The following is a 21,940-nucleotide window of genomic DNA, read 5'->3' as shown; positions in this document are numbered from 1 at the left end:
AAACACTTTATAATCATGGTTTAGAACTGAAATGGGCCTGTATGAAGCTGAATCTGATGGGTCTTTTCCCTCTTTAGGTATTACAGCCACCACATCTTTCTTCCAAGATGCAGGTGCTTCTCCTCCTCTTAAAATACTGTTAAACAAAACCTTCCAGATCTTTATCTGCTTTTTCCCTCCTAGCTTCCAAGCCACAACAGAAATACCATCTATTTCTCGGGACATTCCTGTGAATTGGTTATACATCACCATTTTATCTCATCTCCTCCTATCCCATTAGTAATTGAGCCTGATCTACCTCTAACCTTGGCATATTTAATTCTTCCATACACATTTCCATTTGTACCATTTCTTGATTTCTATATTTCTCTGCTTTATACAGACTTTCATAAAATTTCCAAAATACTTCTAGTACCTCTAAAGGAATCTCTTATCGTCCTTGCTATAGTCTACCTAAGCTTGGCGATAACACTGTCTGCTTTCTGTTGCCAGAGTCATCATGCTAAAAGTTTTTGTGCTTTGCAGTTATCAAAAAAAAAAGTTGCATAACAGCAATCTTTCTAAACTCATGCATGTTATAAACGTAATCCCTTATTTTCTGTTTACCATTTTGCAAATGCTCCTCCTCTTGTTCTAGGAGATTCCCCCTATTCTGCAATACTTTAACATTTGTCAGTCCCTCCAAAGAATTGTTACTTCTTAACCATATCTCTCATTTCCACCCTATTTTAAACTCCACTTTAATTTTATCCCATTCCCTAGTTATATTTTCAGAAGAAATTTCTATCTTCTCTAATAACTCCTGAATAATTTTCACTACCCATTCCTTAAATTCCTCTCTTTTCAACAGTTAGGTGGGAATGTGCCAGTGTCTCATTTTTAGAACTGTGGTGGTGGTGCTGCGGGTAGCATTGTCGCCTCACAGTAAGACGTTGTCCTGTTTGATTCTCAGCTAAAGTGTCTTCTGTGTGGAGACATGCGTGAATGGGCATACCTTCGTTGAAGGTTGTGCGTCAGAGCCGGCAACTCAGTACGCAAAAATCTACTGCCAATCATTAGCGGACCGGAGATCCGCTGTGGCGACCCCTAACCGGGGAAAAGCCAAAAGACACAACAACCACCCTATGTTTTTAATTTTAGTTATTGGCGCAAGATCTGAAATCATTATTGAATGGGTATCAAAACTTTCAATTACATGCACATGTTCCTGTGAAATGTAAGTTCTGTCTAGCTTAGCCCAGTTTTTGTTTCTTGGGGAATAATATGTAAACTCACTCTGAACTCCTACTACTGAATTCACATTTTCCATGCAAAATATTTTCATACATTTCTTCAAATATCTACCCTTTTTGTTATATTTTCCTTTCTGTCCCTCCCAGATACATCTTCACTGCTACAAATCAAATTTCAGTCCCAACCTAGAAGTAATATTCCCTGCTGAAATCTGATTTCTCCCAGAAGTTTAAGCTCCATTATGGCAGTTTTAGATGGAACACAAGTACATGCCAGTGTAATCCTCCTCCCTTGCCAGTAGCCCATTAGTACTACAAATCTACCATTACTATCTTTTTTATCATTTTCTATCACTATTGGGGCTCCTCTTCCAATTAATACAAGTACTCTTCTTTTCCACTGTCCCAGGTATTCTGCTGAATAACCATCTTGAAAACTTTCTTTATCAAATTCACATATTCAGTTCTTTCCAAATGTGTCTCCTGCAGCACAGTTTACATTCTACATTTTTAATATAGTTCACTATTCTTTTTGTATATATCTGTGAGACCGTTTAGAGAGGGAAACATAAAGGACATTATGCTGAACATTTCCACCCTTTATTATTAAGTTTTTGCTATATATCTAGTTCCAGCTTTTGTATTACATGCATACACTGGTTTGGTAAGTTGCTCTTTTATACAGTTGTTTATGGTCATATCCATTTCAGCCTATGTCACATCTTACAAAACGTTGTTTTACTGAAAGCCCTCAGACAAAAATTACACCCTCAATACACCCCAAAATCTATTAACTTAATACTAACACACAAAACTATGTACATCTTCAAATATTGAAGTTTTACCCTTCTAATAGGAACTATTGCCCCAAACTGACAGCCACACTCAGACTTGGGTTAACCTAACAGAAAGGTTATCCATACTAAGCTGCATGGTACAGCCTGTGCTTCTATGTGCCGTCTGGTTTTGTCTTATCTTTATTTCTCCCAGACTGAGAAAACACGTGAACGCTTTCAGAAATCATCATCTCCTAAACATTAAAAGAGAAGTATTCGGTTCTTATTGTTCCTTATCAGATAGTCTCCAAAGAGACATGAGAACCAGCTACAGAATTGCTTCTACATGCATTTATTTTCTAGAGGAAAGCTTTATTATATCCAATATTCTTTTATATTTATTTGCTTTCTCTTAAAATGTGTCACTAGAACAAGCCAAGAAACTTAATCCAATCATTCAAGCTTTATTATATCCAATATTCTTTTATATTTATTTGCTTTCTCTTAAAATGTGTCACTAGAACAAGCCAAGAAACTTAATCCAATCATTCTCCCATGCAGGAATGGGAAAAAGCACATTCAATTTTCTTGTATCATGCTCTTTTAACTAGATTTTTTATGCTACAGTGATGACATGTCTTAAAACTGAACAAGGAGAAAGAGAAAAGGAAAAAAAAGTCAGAGGCATCCATTTACTGTAGAAAATAAGTGAAAAAACTTTCCTTTATTGCATGCATATTATATCATATACTATAAACATTATACTGTTAATTTACAGTTAACTCTCTCCCTCCTCTTTCCTTCCCTAAGTGTTCTTCCAAATATTAATGACATGAATTAGGGCAAAAGCTTTACAGTCCCCTACAAGCTTAAAGTTAAAAAAATTCTTTATTCTGTTCATGTTTCAGAAATCTAATTAATGCTTTGTAATCCCAAATTTGTCAAGTTCCAAGTTGCTGGTTTTATTCCTGTTTATCTCTGTCTCCCAAATCCAGTCTCAACTTCATTTCCAACATACCCTTGGTTCTTCTAATCAATGATTGTGCTTTTTCCCCCTCTCTCTTTCTCAAGCATCTTCTGTTGAAACACTAGAAAAGATTTCACTGGCACAACCTCTCTATGGTCTATTACCAGATGAACAAGAAACAGAATCTCCTGTTTTACAGCTCACTTTTGTTGGACAAACGTTTGTATTTCCTTCTTAGCATGTTCTGCATCAAAAAATGACTTTGTACCTCCAGGAAAGAACATTCCAAAAATAGCTGGGTACAGCGGTTTGAATCTCATGCCTGGTTCTCTAGATTCCCTGGTTAGTGGATTAAATTTAATCCTCTCCTGCCTGATGTATAGTAAGCCATCATTTTTCACCATACACTCTACTGTCTCCCACTTTTAGAATTTGTCCTTCTGCCATTAGTTTTGTCAGATTCAACTCCTTCTGCTGGTAGAACTGCATCTTTACTATTAAAGGTCTAGGCTGCTATCTCAAGGCTTGGAGCACACATGATGTGCCCTTTCAATTAACAACTCCTGCTGTGGAATACCAGTCCTGTTGCTTGTGTGCGCTTTCATAAAATTAATACAGTCTGTTCCTTCCAACTTCTCTGGTACAGCAGAAATCTCAGGATTTCCCTACGTGCTCTGTCCTCTAATTCTATTTTTTAAACATCTCCTCTCGAGCAGTCTCATTCAGCCAGCATTTTCTTTATTTTGACCTTTGATTTTTGCGGTTTCATCACCTCATCTGAATATCCATTTAAAGCTTCTTCCATTTTTTCCAGCCTTTTATTTGAGTTGATATACTCCATCAGTGTTTCGTTTATTTTAATCAGCTCTGAGTACACTGCCCTTTTTTTCTCTAGGTTACTGGAAGTCATGTCTTGCACTGCCTTTTGCTAAACAGCTGCAGAATTTTCTCAGTGTTTTTTCCTTACCTTTTGTGATTGATTTTCTTTCAGGTTCCCTGAATTTCTTTTTTGGTGGCACCCAGGCAGTGCACTTACTGGCCAGTTACTGGAATTTACCCAAAATATGAGTTAACTGACTCCCTCTTCTGAATTTCTGTTTTCACACTGGGAGAGCTTGTGCAGCCATCTTGGAAGTCCCAGCCAATTTCCCTTTTTGTGCTGGAAATAACCTAGCCCATTTGGATGTGGATTGGCTAATCCTTCCATGGTTGGTATTTATATACTACCCGTAATAGAATAACTGGGATCATGCCATAAATAATTTGAGGGGACCTGTGCATGGGATAAAGCATTTAGGAGCTATGGTTTGAGAGACCCACACAGTACAGATTTCATTTCTATACTGGCATTACTGCTACTGCTTGTGTCACTGTCAAGACTGAAGCAGCTGCTTCAGTGCTTTATGTACGGTTGGTATAACTTATGATTACAGTAACAGGGAGATGAACGACAATTTAAAAGTGAGATGGTATGAACACAGTGGTCAAGTGATCTGGTGTTGTCAATTTTCATTCATTCTTAAACTAATGTGCTTGGATGAAACAATTCTGTCTTTATACTAGATCGTGGTCTTCAAAAAAACTCTCAATCTCCTTCCCTACCCATAATGCACCAGTCCCCAATATCTCTCAGATCTCGTTTGCCGCTTTTGCATCTAGACACGGTCGCCTTCAACTCTCAAATGTACAGTGGGAGAGGAGTCTTTCTTGACATTTCTTTTCTAAAAAATCCATATATACAATGATTTATTTGATCTTTAATTTTATTTTTAAGCCATTTCCACTGTCCTTTTTTATACACTGGAGTCTAAGCTTTTCTAACATCTTTGGCAGGCCTAACTTTCCTTCCCTATTCTCTTTTACACTTAATGTATACCTCTTTCCTTACCACAGTTCGTATTTTTTTTTCCAGGCTACAGCCGCCTCTTCCTCAGAACCTAAAAAGAATCAAAAGAAACTGGATCAGAAATTACTTATGATCTAGCTCTCATCAGATCTGATCAAGCCTGTTCTGGATCCTACACCCTTGGATCCAAAACCTTAAGGACAAGTTATTCTAGTCTGGATCCAGTCCCATCCACAGTGTCTTCTCCCTTTTTAGAGAGGCGGTCCAAATTGCCATCCCTAGCATCTTCTCATCCCTCCAGGAGTCTCACAGAAGCAAATGTGGAGAGGATGAGGAGGAAATTCTTCACGGAAAAAATTCAGATGGAGTTCTCATGGCTCCTATCCCTTTGGGTCAGGATGTCCAATCATCTACTACATCACCCATTACAGTTCCTTCTCTAATCCAACCTGTTGTTTTAGAGTCTTTGGATCCCAGCTTTCCAGGTCCATTTGGTTTGAATCTGAAGAAAGCACTGTCTTCAGATCTGAATATTGCTCTCAGGGAGCTGTAGCACCCCTGTTGGAACCTGGAGGTTGGAGTTGACTCTGAGGTTCTTGGAGCAGTCTCCCTCTCGGAGACTCAGCACTGGACAGCTTGGCTCAGACTTCCTCCTTGGGTGGATTGTTCTCGAGGCAGAGGGAGGTGACAAGCCAGAAACAATTTCTCGGCTCTTTTGTCTTCCTTCTTCCTGGAGCTATCTGCCATTGAGGATGTGAAGAAAGTGTTCTCTGCTCCAGCATGTCCGATGGGTCCTCCCCCCTCGTATCTACTCTCTACTTCTCAGATAACTTTGCACTGTGATCCTCAACATCCTACCCCACAGGGACAGCCAGCGCAAAGCTTCCAGACTATCCAACAGGGTATCCTAATCTCTTATGATACATTACCGGACCACCCCATCAAGGATGTCCCTAGGAAGAGAAAGTACAAAAGGAGGCACTTGGACTCTCAAGAGTCAGTCACTGAGGATAGTGATTTCAAAGAAGGGTCTCCAAAATCACTACTTGATGTCTCATTTGGAGACATTCTTGAGATCCTTAAGCAGAAGGGTGGCTAGTCTTCCCAAGACCTTTCTCTAGAGGACTCACTATTCCTGGAAGCCTTTGGGCTCCTAGTTTACTTCACCTGCAGATAAGGTCATTGATTTCATCTCTAGGTGGGCGTGGAAGGAACCTGATAAGGTTGAGCCAATCCCCAAGACACTAGACTGGATTCTGGCTCCACCAGTGGGCAGGAAAATTTGGGGTAAAGTGGACCAATAGATGCTATAGTCGTGGCAGCAGCTACAATAAAGGAACTGAATTCTGTTGTCTATCTTCCTAATAGGAAGTACAGAACGATAGATTTGGGAAGCGTGTTTATGCTTCAGTGACTTTTGCACTCGCATCACTGAACTATTTGGCAAATTTTACAAAGCTTCAAAGAGATTTGATTAAAGAGCTATCATAAGCTGGTACTAGGCTATCGGCCCTAGGGCCTATACAAGCCTAGCCATAATAATTCCCTGGATATTTCTTCCCACAATATTTACTTTCCTGGACCCCTGTCTAGCAGGGTAATGGACGTGATCCCTGGGGTGAATTTCCTATCTCCCATCCAATCGTCAAGGTTCCATTTGAAGACTGCCAAGGAGGTGCTCTGCTTGACATGTATGGGCAGTCTATTCCAGACTACGGGGAGTCTCTGGGTCAGGAACCTATCCCTCCAGCATGTTGTGTTCATTGTGATGACAAGGTTTAGATCCCTGGAGCGTGTGGCTCTGAGGGATTGGGATTTCTTTAATATATATGTAGTATATAATAAAAACTATTTTCTCTCACTAAAACAAGGAAAAAAGGCAGTAAATACTTACAATACTTAAATACATCAAATACATCAAATACATTTATGTATAATAAATATAATAAATATGTGCAATATATAATATATAATATAATAAATATAACAATGTATAATATATTTAAAAAAAAAAATATATATATATATATATATATATATATATATATATATATATATACACAATAAACAAATATGAATATAAATACATAAAATACATGAAACACAAAGTGGTACAAGAAAAAAGGGGGGGTGCGTACTATTATTTTTTCTTGTCTTTTATTTTATTATATCAAAATATTTTATTAAAACATTTCTTAGCTCTTAGTTAGTTTAGGGTCCCATCGCCAGAATCCTAAGAGCTGGGGTGATGGATATGTGGTCATTCAATCCTTTTCCACAACTGGCATCCAATCTTAACTGCCAAATCATTTCCCTATATTCAATCCTTATCCCCCAATCACCCCCACGTTCAGGATACTCAACCTCTTCAAAGGACCCAAAATTTAAAATCTGCTTTTTGACATATATATTTTAATAAGACCTGGGTTATTACACAAAGATATGTGGCTTTTTCAGTGTGGTTTTGATTTATGTTTTTTGCTGCTGCTTCTACTGTTGTGTGTTGTTTACAAAGCACATATATATTAAATGTGGTGGCGCTCCGTTTTTCTTAATACAATACATAATACACATATGTGTTTAACATTTTAATATATTTTAATATATTTAGTAGTTTATGGTAGCAATCATTTTTTGTGTTAAATGACACTTTTTTGCCAAATTACCTATTTTTGTTTTGTGAAATTAGGTAATTACCCACATCCATTTGTTGCCTTAATGAACCAACTTACCTTGTTACATCAATTGTTGAGGTATATATAAGGCTCGATGATGTATGTCTTTATTCTGATGAAGTCTCCGTTATATGGAGACGAAAGCGCTTAATCTATCTGTTTAATGAAGGATTTATTATATATTTGTTTTATGTTTCGTGTTTAACTGTACATTAAATCTATTTAAACTTATACGTGGCAGTTCTTTGATGACCAGGTATTGGACAGCCTTTATAGTTTGCCGGAGTACGTTTTTATTTATTTTTGGTTATGTATATTTGCAACAGTCTGCATGGGTGATTCATTGCAAGTCTTCATTAACCAGCTCCCCAAGGTTCAAAATAAAGGTGTTCCTTCTTAACATTAATATTAGTCTAAATATATCCCACTAGGCCTCTCTTTCCTTGTCAAGGTAATTTTAAAAGGATGAAGAGCAATGTGTCTTGGAGTTCATTAGTGTCAGAGAGGTTTAGTTCAAATGGGAACAATTCTAACTGGACTACAGATCTATGTAGTCCAGGTTTGGGTTACAGAGTTTAATTTTTAGTCATTTTGAATATGTGTTTAAACAGTAATTTTAATTGGCCCAGCAGTGTGGCACAGATGAATAAAGCCCTAATAACAGCCCAATCAATCCAGGCTTAATTAATGGCTTGAGCTTCTGAGGTGCTGGCGGGGAGGTATGGATGTGCCTCTTCCAGGGTAGAGATGTTAATCTCAGTTTTTTTCTGACTGGAGGCATGATCCAGAAAGAGGGGAGTAACCCTCAGATATTTCCAGGATGAGCATAAGGGGGATACAAGAGGGTAGGTCAACACAAGAATCTGTCCCCTCACAGAAGCAGTTGCTAGTACCCCCCCCCTCCCGATTCCCATAGGTTCAATGTCAGTCTCAATCCAGAATCAGTGATAATGCAAGGGAGGGAGGAAGGACCTGATGGACACAGCAATGGGCAGGGGCACTGAACGAAGCAAAGGGGGGGGGGGTAAAAAAAACTCATTTGAACTGCACCTGGAAAAAGCAAACACAACAAGATTAGCACATGATTTGTCCATTCTGTGTTTTTTAGGTAACCAGAAACCAAACCAAGCAGTACAGATAACCATAGACACTAACATAGAAAATAACAATTCTGCCATTTATTCAATATGCTAAACCTTGAATGATGCAAGTATTCTTCATATCTGAATTTAGCAAGTCTAAGGAAGTAGTTAGCTTTGTGAGAGTCATCTAGCGAAAAAAAGTTTTAGTTAAGTGCGGCCATGAGAATTTCACTTCTAGATTTTGTAATTAATCCAGTAAGTAGCTCCATCCACAGAATTCAGGTTACCTTATATAATTCTACACATTTGTAAGAATGCCCTTATCCACTGACTGCTTCTGATCAAAGCAGCTTCATTTTTATTTCTGGCTTTGCGATTATGGCTCTTCAAACGGCTCTTCAAACTCGGTGCCAAGCATAAGAGTTGTTGCCCTTTAAATCCCAATCACTCTGAAACCTCACTACACTCCAAAAAGATCAAAACAGAGACATGGTGACAGCTTTGAGGTGGTGCATTACACTAACCCTGAGGTAAAGTAATCTCACTGTTGAACAAAAAACGAGATTTGCCCTTACTGTAAAATTTATTTCTAGTGTCTCAACTGTGTCAGCCTTTTTACTCCGATGGCAGGTGGAATAATGTTATAATTCACCTTTAAATGAAAAAAGTGGCTTCCAGCTATATAACATTTATTCAGTGATGCCTTTAAGAAAATGACTGCATCCTCTTTTAGACTGCCAAGTGTCTTTCTTTTCAATACGTTTAAACAATTTACATTTATTTTCATTTAACTATATCATTTTATAAACTTCTTGAAGGACAGCATTTGTACTAGAGTTTCTGGGATTTAATTTTAGAGGCCTTCTGCAATAGGTAACTGTTGGAATTTCTTCTTCTGGTATCCCAGGCTGGTCACACTTCTGAATATTCTCTCACCCCTGTGCACAGGACACAGGCATGGTTAGCTGGTGCACACTAAGCTGCCACGTACTGCACTAGGGGGACACATTCAGCATCTAAACAACCCAGCTCCCTTCTGTCACTCTCAAGGTTTAGCTCATACTTCTATGGACAGCATAGTAAAATTTCTACATTAAACTCCTAAAATAACAAAACATGCAAATTGTTCTGACATATCACAAGCAGAGACCCAAACAAGGGCTGCTTTGCTGCCTGAGAAAGAAGCACAACATGAAGTACTACCATAAACGACAGAACTTTAACCCAGACAATTGCAAGAGGTGAACAGAAATGCCAGAGGCCTATGTCAAGTCACCAACATCGGCTGAGAGACTGCCAGTGTATGGGCCAGCAGAAAAGGTCCATTCTGCCATCTTAGTTCAGTGCCACATTGACAGAAGGGAAGGGAACTGAAAACCAAATATCAGTCAAACCTCCTAAGAATTCCAGCAGAATAGGGTATCGTTAAGATCCTCACGAGTCACAAGTTTCCCCCACTAACTAGCGAAGGTCAAGCTTGCACCATTCATCATATGACAAAAGTAGGCAAGAGAGGTGCACTCCTAGTTGTTTGCATTGCTTCTCTTATGTTTAAGTATCCAAAAACTGAATTTGCCTGGTTAGTTCATGTGGGGAGAGCTCTCCAGCACCCCCAAGCAAGGGCTCTATCTTCACATTTGGAACCAACAAGTCTTACTGTCAGGCCTTTCACCAGGTGATGCAGGACTCCTTTCTAGGGCTCAATGGACTCTTCATGCTTTGCGCTCTCCTGTCACATGCTTGTCACATCGTGGGCCAGGTAAGTCCAGGCCATCTCATGCTAGCTCTAAAAGTAGCAGAGGGTCTCTTTTCCTCTAAGCACACCAACAAAATATAGTCATGGTAGTATTTATGTCCAATTTTCACTCAGAGATACCCCAGGTAACCCAAGCTGGGCAACTGAACACTGGCCAGCCAGTAGCTTACTGACCCAATACTTACTGTTTTATGGAGAGCACACACACTGACCAATAGAGGTACACAGACCTCTGCCAACATTAGAATGGGTCTCTGATGCAGGTCAGAGTAGACCAGGGTACTTGACCTACTTATCACCAAGTCCATTACTGGCGACAGTAGTCAACATAACCAAATCACCTAGAGCCAGTTTTTACACTGTCAAGTGGTTAACCATAACATAATGCACATTCTGTGATCTGTGTTTTCCTATCTAGGGGATGTTGCACACCACAGCTGATATCTAAAGCAATTCCTCTACGCAACTCCTCCCCTAACAAGCAACACCTGCTGTCTGTATTGCTACCCACAACTCCATTCAATTCTGAGTACTTTTAAGTTGGAACCATCTAGCACGTTTTTGGGAGTAACCTCAAAGAGGTGTGGGAAAGGACAGACTGCATACAGGAATTAACCAGAGGGTTACGATCAAACACTGTACACCTTGTGTTTGGGAGGTAAAAACCTTAATTATTTTGCCAACCCTATATATTTGTCATGGTAGGTACCAGAATATACTTTACATACAGCAACAATACATTGTCTGCAACTAAAACAAGCTATCAGAACAGCTTTTTTACAGTGTGCTTTCACTATACATGACAGACTCATTTTCAGTATAAGTTGATGTGTTTTCAAGGTCTAACTTACTAGCTGTTAATCTAGGAAGCAAAACTCTTATTGCTGCATCTATCATAGGTTGGTACTAGGCTATCGGCCCTAGGGCCTATACAAGCCTAGCCATGACAATTCCCTGGCTATTTCTTCCCAAAATATTTACTTCCCTGGACCTCTGTCTAGCAGGGTGACAGACGTGATCCCCAGGGTAAATTTCCTATCTCCCATCCAATCATCAAGGTTCCTTTTGTCATGGAAATATAGTAAGCTATGAACCAATTCAGGTAGTGAGGCACTTAGGCTTCAGCTTTTCACACCATGGCAGAGATTCTGAGCTCCAAGAAAAACATTCAGTGGGCTGTGCTAATCAAGATAAAACACTTTTCTACTGAAAACTGTGTAATTCTGATATTCTTTATGTCAAGTCAGTTATGTCCAACTCCAAGAGTTTGCTATTCACACTTCTTTACAAAGTGCAACAATATACTTCACGATTCAGGAAAGTAGTTTGCTGCGCAGTGGTGCAAGAGTGGGGTTATGGTCTTTTCTACTCAAATCTGGACCAAATGAGCCCATTCCACCAGACAGGATCACATCAATTACACCGAGTAAACGTGGGGCAATCTGGTCCATTAAACACCCTCCAAGCTCTTATTAAATATGACCTACTCCAATACTGCACTGCCTCAGGGTAATGTGTAGAGTTAAACCTGTTCAGTATAACGGGGTCATGCAATTACAATATGCTTAAAATAACTCAGTGACAAATGAAAACCACAATAAAAGCCATATCAGTGTTCCTCCTCCAATGGCTATTTCAGTTTTATAATTGTGGGTTTTGACATTTTCAACTTTAATATCGGTACGCATGCTTTTTTTAGTTACACAAATTTACTTCATTTATATAACTGATGCCATGTTTTACAAAAATAAAATTGTGCTATGGCTCAAATCTAACTTTAAGTAAATGACAACTAGATATGGCCATGAGAAGTCAATGAAAATGAGACAGAAAAAAGATGGTATCTCATGAAGTTGGTATGTTAAGTCGGTATGTTTACTTATTTCATTTTCTAATCCATGTTAGCACAGATTTCTTGAGGGGGCAGAAAGTTTCACAGCAAAAACACAGAAACAAGTGCATACATATACAAGTGTGCATGCATGGCTACACACACATATGCTGAGTAAACAGCTAAGCTACAGGTCTGTTTGGAGACAGGAGAAATGTACAAAGAAAAGGCACGTTTCATCACAAAAGATGGAGACTCCGTTGAGACAGCATAAGGATCAAACTCTAGAACTTGCAATTCAGTGCAAGTATGAAAAATTAACATGCTCTGTAAAGGCAAGGGTAGCACAGTGGTTGGCGGTTAGCCCATTTGGATCTCAACTGGGATGCCTTCTGTGCAAAGTCTGCATGTACTCACTGTATTCATGTATTTTTTTCTCCAGTTGCTCCTGTTGCACCTCAAAGACATGTCGTAGGTGAAATGGTGATAATCTAAAATTTTCTCATGTGTGAGTATGAGAGACAGAGCACTCACAATGTGTGCTTAAGTGGAAGTTATGTACTTACCATATCGCTAGATCCAAGCTGTTTTCTTCAATCCATCTGAACTCTTGGACCATCAGATCCTATCACATCAGTAGCTGGCAACTTTAGATTTTGGCTCTAAAGCTCAAGCTTCTCTCCCATAATGCAACAATAATAATCCTGCTCTCAGATCAAGTTTGCCCTTACCATTTATTGCCATCAAATTGATATATGAACAGGATACTACCTACAATTAAAAACTGTAATCATATAGAGCAACCAGATACGATTGCATCAAAGAAAGGCTCCAGGAAGGTCCTTACCAATCCCGTAGGAACAGTAAAAAAGTGACAATTTGGAAGGGGGATGGAGGGTGGGGATGTTGAGATTGACGGAAGATGACAACACAGATCTAGCATTGTGGGGGGGGGGGTGGAGGGTGGGGATGTTGAGATTGACGGAAGATGACAACACAGATCTAGCATTGTGGTTAAGTGCATAACTTTTGTATGCAGTGTTGTCTTTTCTGTCTGACAACTCACTGGACAGACTCCCCAGCTAGAAAAACCCCAGATGGCAATATGGAAGATTATTCCTGAGAATAGTACAGCCAAAAAGCAGCTGTAGACTGGATTGCAGGTCAGCTTGCAATTAGAAACAAACGTACGTACTGTACATCACATGGCTGCTGTGCAGAAATCATCTAAAGGAACATGGTTAAAGAATACTGCAGAAGTTTCTACAGCTCTGACAGTATGTGCTTTTCATTTAGAAGACAGCGACAATCCCTTAGCCAGGCAGACAAAGGTAATATAGTCCAACATCCATGGGAACAAGGTAGTGTTAGACATGCTGAACCCAACTTTGCCTTGGAACAGGAAAAGAGAGCCTTTTGTATAATGGTGTAAATAAAACTTAAGCTGATAGTGAACATCCGAAGAATGAAGGAGATGTTCCCCCTTATTTGAAAAATTAGGAAAGAAAACCTGTATATTTATAGATTGGTTTAAGTTGGTCTTTGATGTCACCTTAGGAACAAAGGTTGGACTGGTCAAAGGAAACCCTATCTTTATGAAAAATCAAATACGGGGTGGAGGGTTTGCATGAAAAAGCTTACAAATTCAGAAATTATCCCGGCCAAGGTAATGGCCATCACGAACAATGTCTTCCATGAAAGAAATTTTAAATCTAAAGAAGCTGCACGTTCAAACAGAGCCTTAGTTAGGCTTTGTAACAAGATACTAATGCCCCAAGGAGGAATGGGGTCTCATAGCAGAGGTCTCAAGAGAAAGTCTCCTTTTAAAATGACCAAAAATGTAAAGCACAAAGCACTCCACCGGTTTCAGTACTTGTTGGAATTTAATGAGGTAAAATAAACACAAAAATCCATAAACGTTAAAAACACAGACACATTTTCGTCGCCAACTTCTTCAGATGAGCATAGTACATCACCAACACTATTTAAATATCAATTCAATAATTAATTCCACCCAATGAATGTACACCATGAGTCACAAATACTAAATATGGTTGTAGTCCAATTAAATATACCTCAAACATACACTTCCCCTAAACAATCCCAAATGGTAATATAATGTGCATAATGTTGTATTTATAAATGCATTTACTACATTTCATACATATATAAAAATTCATACATATATAAAAACTATACATATATAAAAAACATTTCATAGATATTTAATACGACTGCTAGGAATTAACGTTAAAAATGTTAATGAAAATGAATAAATAGCACCATCTAGTGGACAATGAAAATCCGTCAGTTAAAATCTATTTCATTCATTAGCCAAATTAATATTCTTATACTTTATATGATGGAACATAAGACATATCAAGCCCAATCTACAACTTTAATACAGGCATAATAGAAATCACGTCATTTAACCCAGGGGTTTTACAAGCTTCCAATATTACTTGCCAATACAATTCTCTGTATTCAACCCTTGTTTCACACGGTCCACCCCTCGGGTCCCACCAACAACATTATGCACTTTATATTACCATTTGGGATTGTTTAGGGGAAGTGTATGTTTGAGGTATATTTAATTGGACTACAACCATGTTTTAGTATTTGTGACTCATGGTGTTCATTCATTTGTTTGGCATGGGCAAACTATCTGAGGTAATTCACAGAGGAACATCATGGGTAGAGCCTAATGCGAGGGTTTTTGAAGGCACGAGCTGAAATAAATGGCCAAGTCAGTCCAGAGGCTCCAAACAGAGCCCACAGTTAAGGATTAGTGAAGATAGACAACACGGATGGAATGTTATGGTAAGACATAACTTATTTTTCTCCTTCCAGCATTCTACTCCTGTGTCTACAGTGCTGCTTCACGGTTAAATTTAGTGCATAAAACTGCAAGCCTATTCAAATGGACACCTTTCTGGTCACTTTCAGTCTTTTTGCTCCCTGGCCACCTGATTTTACCCCTTTACACTGCTTGTATGGCTCTGCTGAACACATTTCAATCAACTGCAAAAATATATATTCCATTCCAAACTCCCTGCAATACAACAAAAATGCATTTAAAAAGAATGTATTCAAAAACTATTTTTTAGAATCCACGTGCAACATATATTTATAAGCAGGAGTCTTATAAATAACAAGATGCATTAAACAAAAAACAATGGGAGATATATGTATGTCTCCCAAATATGCAACAAAATCTAGAAGATTTAGGATCTATGCCTGGAAGTGTTGACATAGATATTTCTATACGGCAAGCAGGCTCCAAAGAATCTTTCCTCGGGTAGACTGCAAATGGAGATGTGATTGTGAAGAAAGAGGTAACTGGAACATATTTTCTGGGAGTGTAATGAGTTGGCTGACTTTAAAGATTCCCTGCAGACTGCTCTGTTGTAGATGCTGGGTTAGCAAATTAGAGTGATTAGGGAAATAATTTTTTTGAGCTATGATACAAAGTTGGAATTGCCTAGACGTAAGTAAGGCCTTGCCAGGTCTAATTATGATGGCTGCCAAAAAAAAAAAAAATAAAATGGAAATCAAAGTCTAAACCAACTTTACTAGAAGTAACGGATAGTAACAGAGATAAAACAACTGGAACTAGGACCTTTAGAAAAAAGAGCAGGAGTAAATTACATGGGAAAAAATGGGAAATGTGGGACCACTACATGCAGAGGTGGAACAAGAAAGAAGGCAGGATCTGAATGAGCTACGTAATGGTTGACTGACAATGACTGGGTATATTAAAAGTGATGCTTGCAGCTACAGTGGGGTTGGCACAGTTTGTAATATAGAATGGTTCAACTGAGATTGTGTAGCTAGGATTTATTTTTATTTATATAAAGGTAAGATCGTCTATGTCACGCATGACAATTTAATAAAGACGTTTCTAGTCATAAAAAAAAAAAACAAAAAAAAAAATTAAGACTAGATTAAAAATACTCTGCGTGGCTAACCGCAGAGTTCATTTTTAAATAAATACCACCTTTACCTGGCTTGATGACAGAAATCATTTCTTTCCATGTCATGTACTGAAGAGGGCCTTTGTACACTCCCAGACTGAAGTTACATGTCATCACCTTTTGGCTTTTTGAAGTCCTGGGAGAAGGAATCATAATGTCAGTAAGTCAGTCTTCCAAATTATCAAGGCACACCAATAAAACAAAATTCTTTAGGCAAAACTTACGTTTCCTTAATGACACTTAGATCCTGCAGTGGAAAAGAAGAAAACATCAGAAATAACCAATTGCAATCTTGCTGTACATTTTAAACAATAAGAATAAATGCCTTGTTGTTTTTATAGTTTTAGTAAATGAAAAACAAAATCAAATTGTTGATGCTAGAAAATGTGTTCTGTAAAAAAAAAAAAAAAAGGGGGGGGGGGCAATATAGTATTCTAGTGCAAATATTGACTAAAATACACAGTTCAAATAGTTGTTGGCAAACATGGATTTCTAAAAAACAGCCAAGGCAGAGCTGAGCCAAGGAACTGGTATGGCTCTTAAAGCCAATTAAGAGCTGAGCTACAGGTCAAAGTGGAGAGAGTAAGAGAGCAAGAGAACAGCACTGAGCTCTGACCATGCATGCACAGGACACACTTTTTGCCTTTTGGAAACCAGGTTTATCAGTTTCTTACACACAACATCCACCTGCCCCCACACACACACACACACACACACACACACACACACACACACACACACACACACACTTTCAGCATATACTTTGCTTGTCTTATTGTGAGGAAAGTGAAAAACAGTTATGTATTTTAACATGATGCTCACAGGACACAAACACTGCCCCCACAAACAGGCCACACACATTGGTGATCACTAAATGCCTTATTCTCTCACAGAAGCCTGCCTCCTCCTAAAACATAGCTACCTTCTCTGCATCACTGATGCCAAATTGTGATGAACGTAAATAAAATCAATCTCAGCAAAGCACTGAAAGGGACAAAAACAAGTTTTGCATTAGTATGCATTTTCCAAATACGAAGTCTGAAATTCAAATACTTGTCTTTAGGACATGCTGGAGGGACGGGTATGTGTCTCAGAGGCTCCCTTTTCTCAAGAACAGGTTTTTCCATCCATGTGAAGCAGAATTCATCCCCGCACTTATTCAAGCAAAACACGGATCAGTGAATAGGGTGCAGTAAATATACCCCTGCTCTGGCACCTATGGTTCTAGAGAAGGAACTTGTAAATTCTTGGCAACCAATGTCCGAGATGCATAATACTGTAAAATCCTTGGAAACCATTACCTATAAAATATTACTGGGAAGCACGGCTAGGCTTAAAAAGGTCCCTTGGGTTGATAGCCTAGTTCACTACTATGTAGGGTATTTATTACTTAGTGACTACAGTCTTCAAAATTTTTTCAGAAAAAATAAATGACAAAAAAATCAGGGATATTCTGTGATATCAGGGAGAGATGACAGATATGAGCCACTGATTAAAGTACTCCAACTTTGGTTTCATGCACATATGGATGTTCCCCCCAGCCATAACAGGCCAGATCAATAACTATTTCACAGTCTTTTTCACTCTCAAGCTACCTCCCTCTCCCCTCATCACAGAAGTAATGACCACAATACTCTATTCTAATTTGCTGCAATTTTATTCCTAACACAATCCTCAATCACTATAACATAGTGCTTAAAATCGATAGCTCTCAACCTTTAGCATTGACAATACGGAAACCTACCTCACACAGTGGGGAGAAAATAAGCAAAATGTAGAACATTTCCAATAACTTCAGCTAAAACACAATCTACAAATTTAAAATACATATGTACTGCTGAAAAAAAAGACTTCATCCTGCATCTGGTCTGCCTCTTTTCTCCTACTGCCACTGACTGTACAAGCTTTGGTGAAAGCACATGTTTATATTACAAATAAGAAGCCCACTAAAAAGAGAGAGAGAAAGAGCACTCAGTCTATAGATCGTCTGTCAAATAGATGACACGGGTCACCACTTTCTCACTTTTAAAATAAGTTAAAAACACAGGTCCGTCTGTACAACTCTGAGTCTACATAGGTCCTCCCTTAAAAGAAAAACAAAAATCCACTGGCAGCTTGTCCACCTTTCCGCCGAATTTAGATACCAACATAAACTGCAAACTTTTTAAAATAAAAATTAAGCTCTCCTCCAGAAAACAAAAATGAATGAATTAATGCCATCGATGACCACACCCAGCCACACTAAAGCGACTCTCTAAGCAAAACACACAGAATTCAGTCTGCTCCATGAAGCTCAGCTAAGGATCCTTGGACTACCGCATGTGCTAATCAAGAGACCAGGATCTCCCGCTGACTATCACTACAGCGCAAACCATAGATCTTTTAATGAATTATAAGCTCCCAATCATCATCATCCATTATTCTCTCCTTGAAAATTATCATAAAAAGCCAGAATTTCCAGCAGAAAACTGTCAGTCTAAATTACCTTCCTGTTGGCAATACATACTTCTCCCCACCGGGTCCTTAATCAATCACAATGTTTAATTTGCTGATCAGACCAAACAGAAAGCAGTCGGAACCTGCAGGTTATATCTGAAAATTCACTAAAAATAACAGAGCCAGTTCAGTGGTAACACCACCACCAAATCTTCTGCCAATTACTAGTACCTGCTATCAAAGAAAGGACCAAACAAAGACCTCTTCTAGCTTGCAGAGAAATCTGAGCAACAAGTATGCCATTTCATATACGATAACAGATACTTTTTATAACAATTATTCACTCTTGTCTTTTGGCTTCTCTCGGTTAGAGGTCGCCACAGTGGATCACTGGTCCGCAGATTTACTGGCAGTGGGGTTTTTACAGTGTTGAGTTGACAGCCCGGCACCCACTATATAACATCAAATCTGCATCTAGTATTTTCTTTTTCATTATCTTCCTTTCTTTCATGCCTCTCAAAATGGTAACTGCACCTTCCATCATTTAAGACTAGAGGCACAGCATTCTCAGGTAGGCTCGTAAAGTCCCTGCAAATTAACTTGCCTGTGAGTACTCTCTCGATTCCCATCTGAAGGCTTTGTTCATTTTATGACGATGTCTGCAAATGAGATGGCCTCTGTGGGAGAAGCAGAAGATAGGGCTTCCTTTTTGCTGCACTCAAAAGTATGAGAGGGGAGGCATTCACTTTATGTCAGCTCATCTGCCTCTCGGTCATGAGTGTCTGAATCCTCCTCTAGGGTAAGTTCAATCACTTAGAATTTAGAAGGAGTCCCTAACACTGCAAATTTTCAAAGGCTGTTTAGATTTAAAAATACGTCATGAAACTCTGAACCAGTTGAGAAAGACGATATCTGCAATTCCAGCGTAGATGAGAAAAAAATCTTCCCTCAGTGGGGTGTTTATCTGAATCTTTTGTTTAATAAACTCAAATTTATTTGGCATTTTAAAAGCACAACAATAAGAGATATGACATTCTAACATTAGTTTCCACATATCAACACCCAGTTTGACTACTAATTTTTCGTTGATATAACCACAGTGTAACAGACACATTAATTCATAGTTTGAGTCCTGTGTCCATAACTCTCAACCTCTGAGCATTAATCATCATAGTTCTGACATGTAAAAGTCATATTAGAGGTCAAAAAAGATAACCCTCAAAAATACCCTTTTTCTGAAGTACTAGATCTCATCGCATTGTACGCACTTTTAAACAGATCTACTATTATAAAAAAAAAAAAAAAGTAAATATATAGTGCGTGCTAGGCCAAGGCTATGCTTAAATCAGAACAGTTGAGTGACATACGTCAGTTTGTTTAGCAATATACGTCAGTTGGTTTAGCAAAGTACTCATGTATGTTTTTATTCATCTTGAACTCATGTCCCTTATTTCATTCCTTCTGACATCCTTCTTAAGAGGATTTAAAATTTTTAAGCACATTACTGTATCCATGTTTAAAAATGCAAAATAAGTGGATGCAAATTTGTGCCAAGTAATCTTCTGCAGTCCATTGTCAATAAAAATAACTTTCATTGTGAGAATACACAATATGTATGCATGTGTAAAATAATCTGGTTGTGATCGTGGTGCACAATTTGTAAGTGCCAATTCTTTCACCCTATCAGAAATTGTACCATGAATTACTAAAGCATATTTATTGCCATATTTCACAAGATTGGAGGTTTCCACACAGTTGCTGAAATTCTTTGTTAAATCAAAGTTGAATTGTTTCTTGTAGATTGCTAGATAAAACATATTAAACACTTGCTTGTAGTTTCCAGACACATTAGTTTTAAATAAAATCTGAATCTTTTGAAGCAAACCAACACACTGATGATGCTTGTAAGAGTATGTGCTTTCAAAACTGTGATGATAAAAATCTGAAGATGGTGGCAGCCAATGTTCTCTTACCACACCAATGCCCTGATGTCTGGGTGGGAGGGAGTTAGCCAAGACCAGAAGGGGGAGGTAGATTTCTGGAAATCAGGTCGGCCATTGGACACTGTGCAAGCAGGAATCCCAAACATGACTGCAACAGTGAGAAATTGGATGAATATCTAGCGTTTTCTTTATTGCTTCTTCCTTAACTTTATGCTTCATTTCTACCTCCCTACAGCTTTTCTTATATTTTTTCTTTCTTTGTTTCTCCAAGCTTTTCAAACAGGAATAGGAATGTCAATTATAATTAGGTTTCACAAGATGCAGAGGACGGGAGGAAATGGAAACAGCTGATCTGCTGTGGCGACCCCTAACGGGAGCAGCCGAAAGAAGATGATGATGATACTGGAGAAAACTGCTGTTCACACTAGTTTACTGCAGCTTTAATGGAATAAGCATGGAATGTGTGGACTTCAGAGCAAAACAGAAAAGGAACATGTAAAGGATGGCCAAGTCTACATGAAGAGCATCCTGGAGAAAGCCTAAAGATATGTGCAAAATGGCAACTACAGGGTTCTAATTAATGAAGACATACATAACTACAGAACTACCAGAAGGATATTCCAGGTTACTAGGATGATCATAACTATAAATCTTTATCCTCTCTTATTAGGCTGATAAACCTAACAGCAACTGCTTATTATCCCCATTAAAAGCTGGGAACATGAATATACTATGAACAACCATCAGGGATACCCAACATGGATGCAAATAGAAATGCAACACCCAAAGCTGCACATTAGTGACTACCAAAAACAGGGCCCTTGTAACATGCGTCCTGAGAACCAGTCACATATGTACCACTTATGCTAGCATCCAATTAATGCACTTCATCAAGTGTAGCTCAACATCTGTCTCATAGTGTAGTACTTAGTACATGTCAAAAGGTGACACTTTAATGTGTCCCCGTTTCACAACAGCTGTTGTGTTTTACAACAATTCACTGGCCTCAGTAAGATAGTCTCAGGATGTAAAAGTCTTAAGTGGTGGCCAGAAGTGAAAGCTACATGGTATGTTGTTAACCAGTGCCATGCAGACGGAGGTAAATTCCTTTCTGAAACAATACATAATTTGAACATGGGGAAAAAAAGGCTTGTCCTTTCTGACCCGTAGCAGGTAAAACATGAACTGACGACCTTAAGATGTACTGAAAGGTTTCTGAACATTAAACTACATCAAACTGATGTATGAAGGAAAGAGTTTAGTACACTTTAGTTTGGAGCCATCCTTTAAATGATGATCACAGTGCCTCTGACTCTTTCATACCTTCTAGCATTCAATGTAGCCTCCATGACATGCCATCAATACTGATTTAGGAGATGGAAACACTGGAAAGTGTCCAAGGAATAAAGTATTAGGTCCTGA

The 21,940-nt window shown here is 38.5% G+C and overlaps 1 protein-coding gene across 1 annotated transcript in view; it reads right to left on the bottom strand.

Annotated features, from left to right (window-relative positions):
• The window catches only part of LOC122813842 (zinc-binding protein A33-like), a gene marked incomplete at its 5' end in the record, with an annotated part of 195,750 nt that overhangs the window by 8,703 nt on the left and 165,107 nt on the right, over positions 1–21,940 (bottom strand). The window contains 2 exon segments of the mRNA XM_044086377.1: positions 16,169–16,275; positions 16,364–16,386. Coding sequence (XP_043942312.1) covers positions 16,169–16,275; positions 16,364–16,386 — 130 coding nt within the window.

The sequence above is a fragment of the Protopterus annectens genome, chromosome 10.part0 (genome assembly GCF_019279795.1).
Source record: "Protopterus annectens isolate FY-2018-M chromosome 10.part0, PAN1.0, whole genome shotgun sequence".
In the NCBI taxonomy this organism is placed as follows: Eukaryota; Metazoa; Chordata; order Ceratodontiformes; family Protopteridae; genus Protopterus; species Protopterus annectens.
Note: the sequence above shows the minus strand (reverse complement) of the source record. Positions and strands in the feature narration are given on the sequence as shown.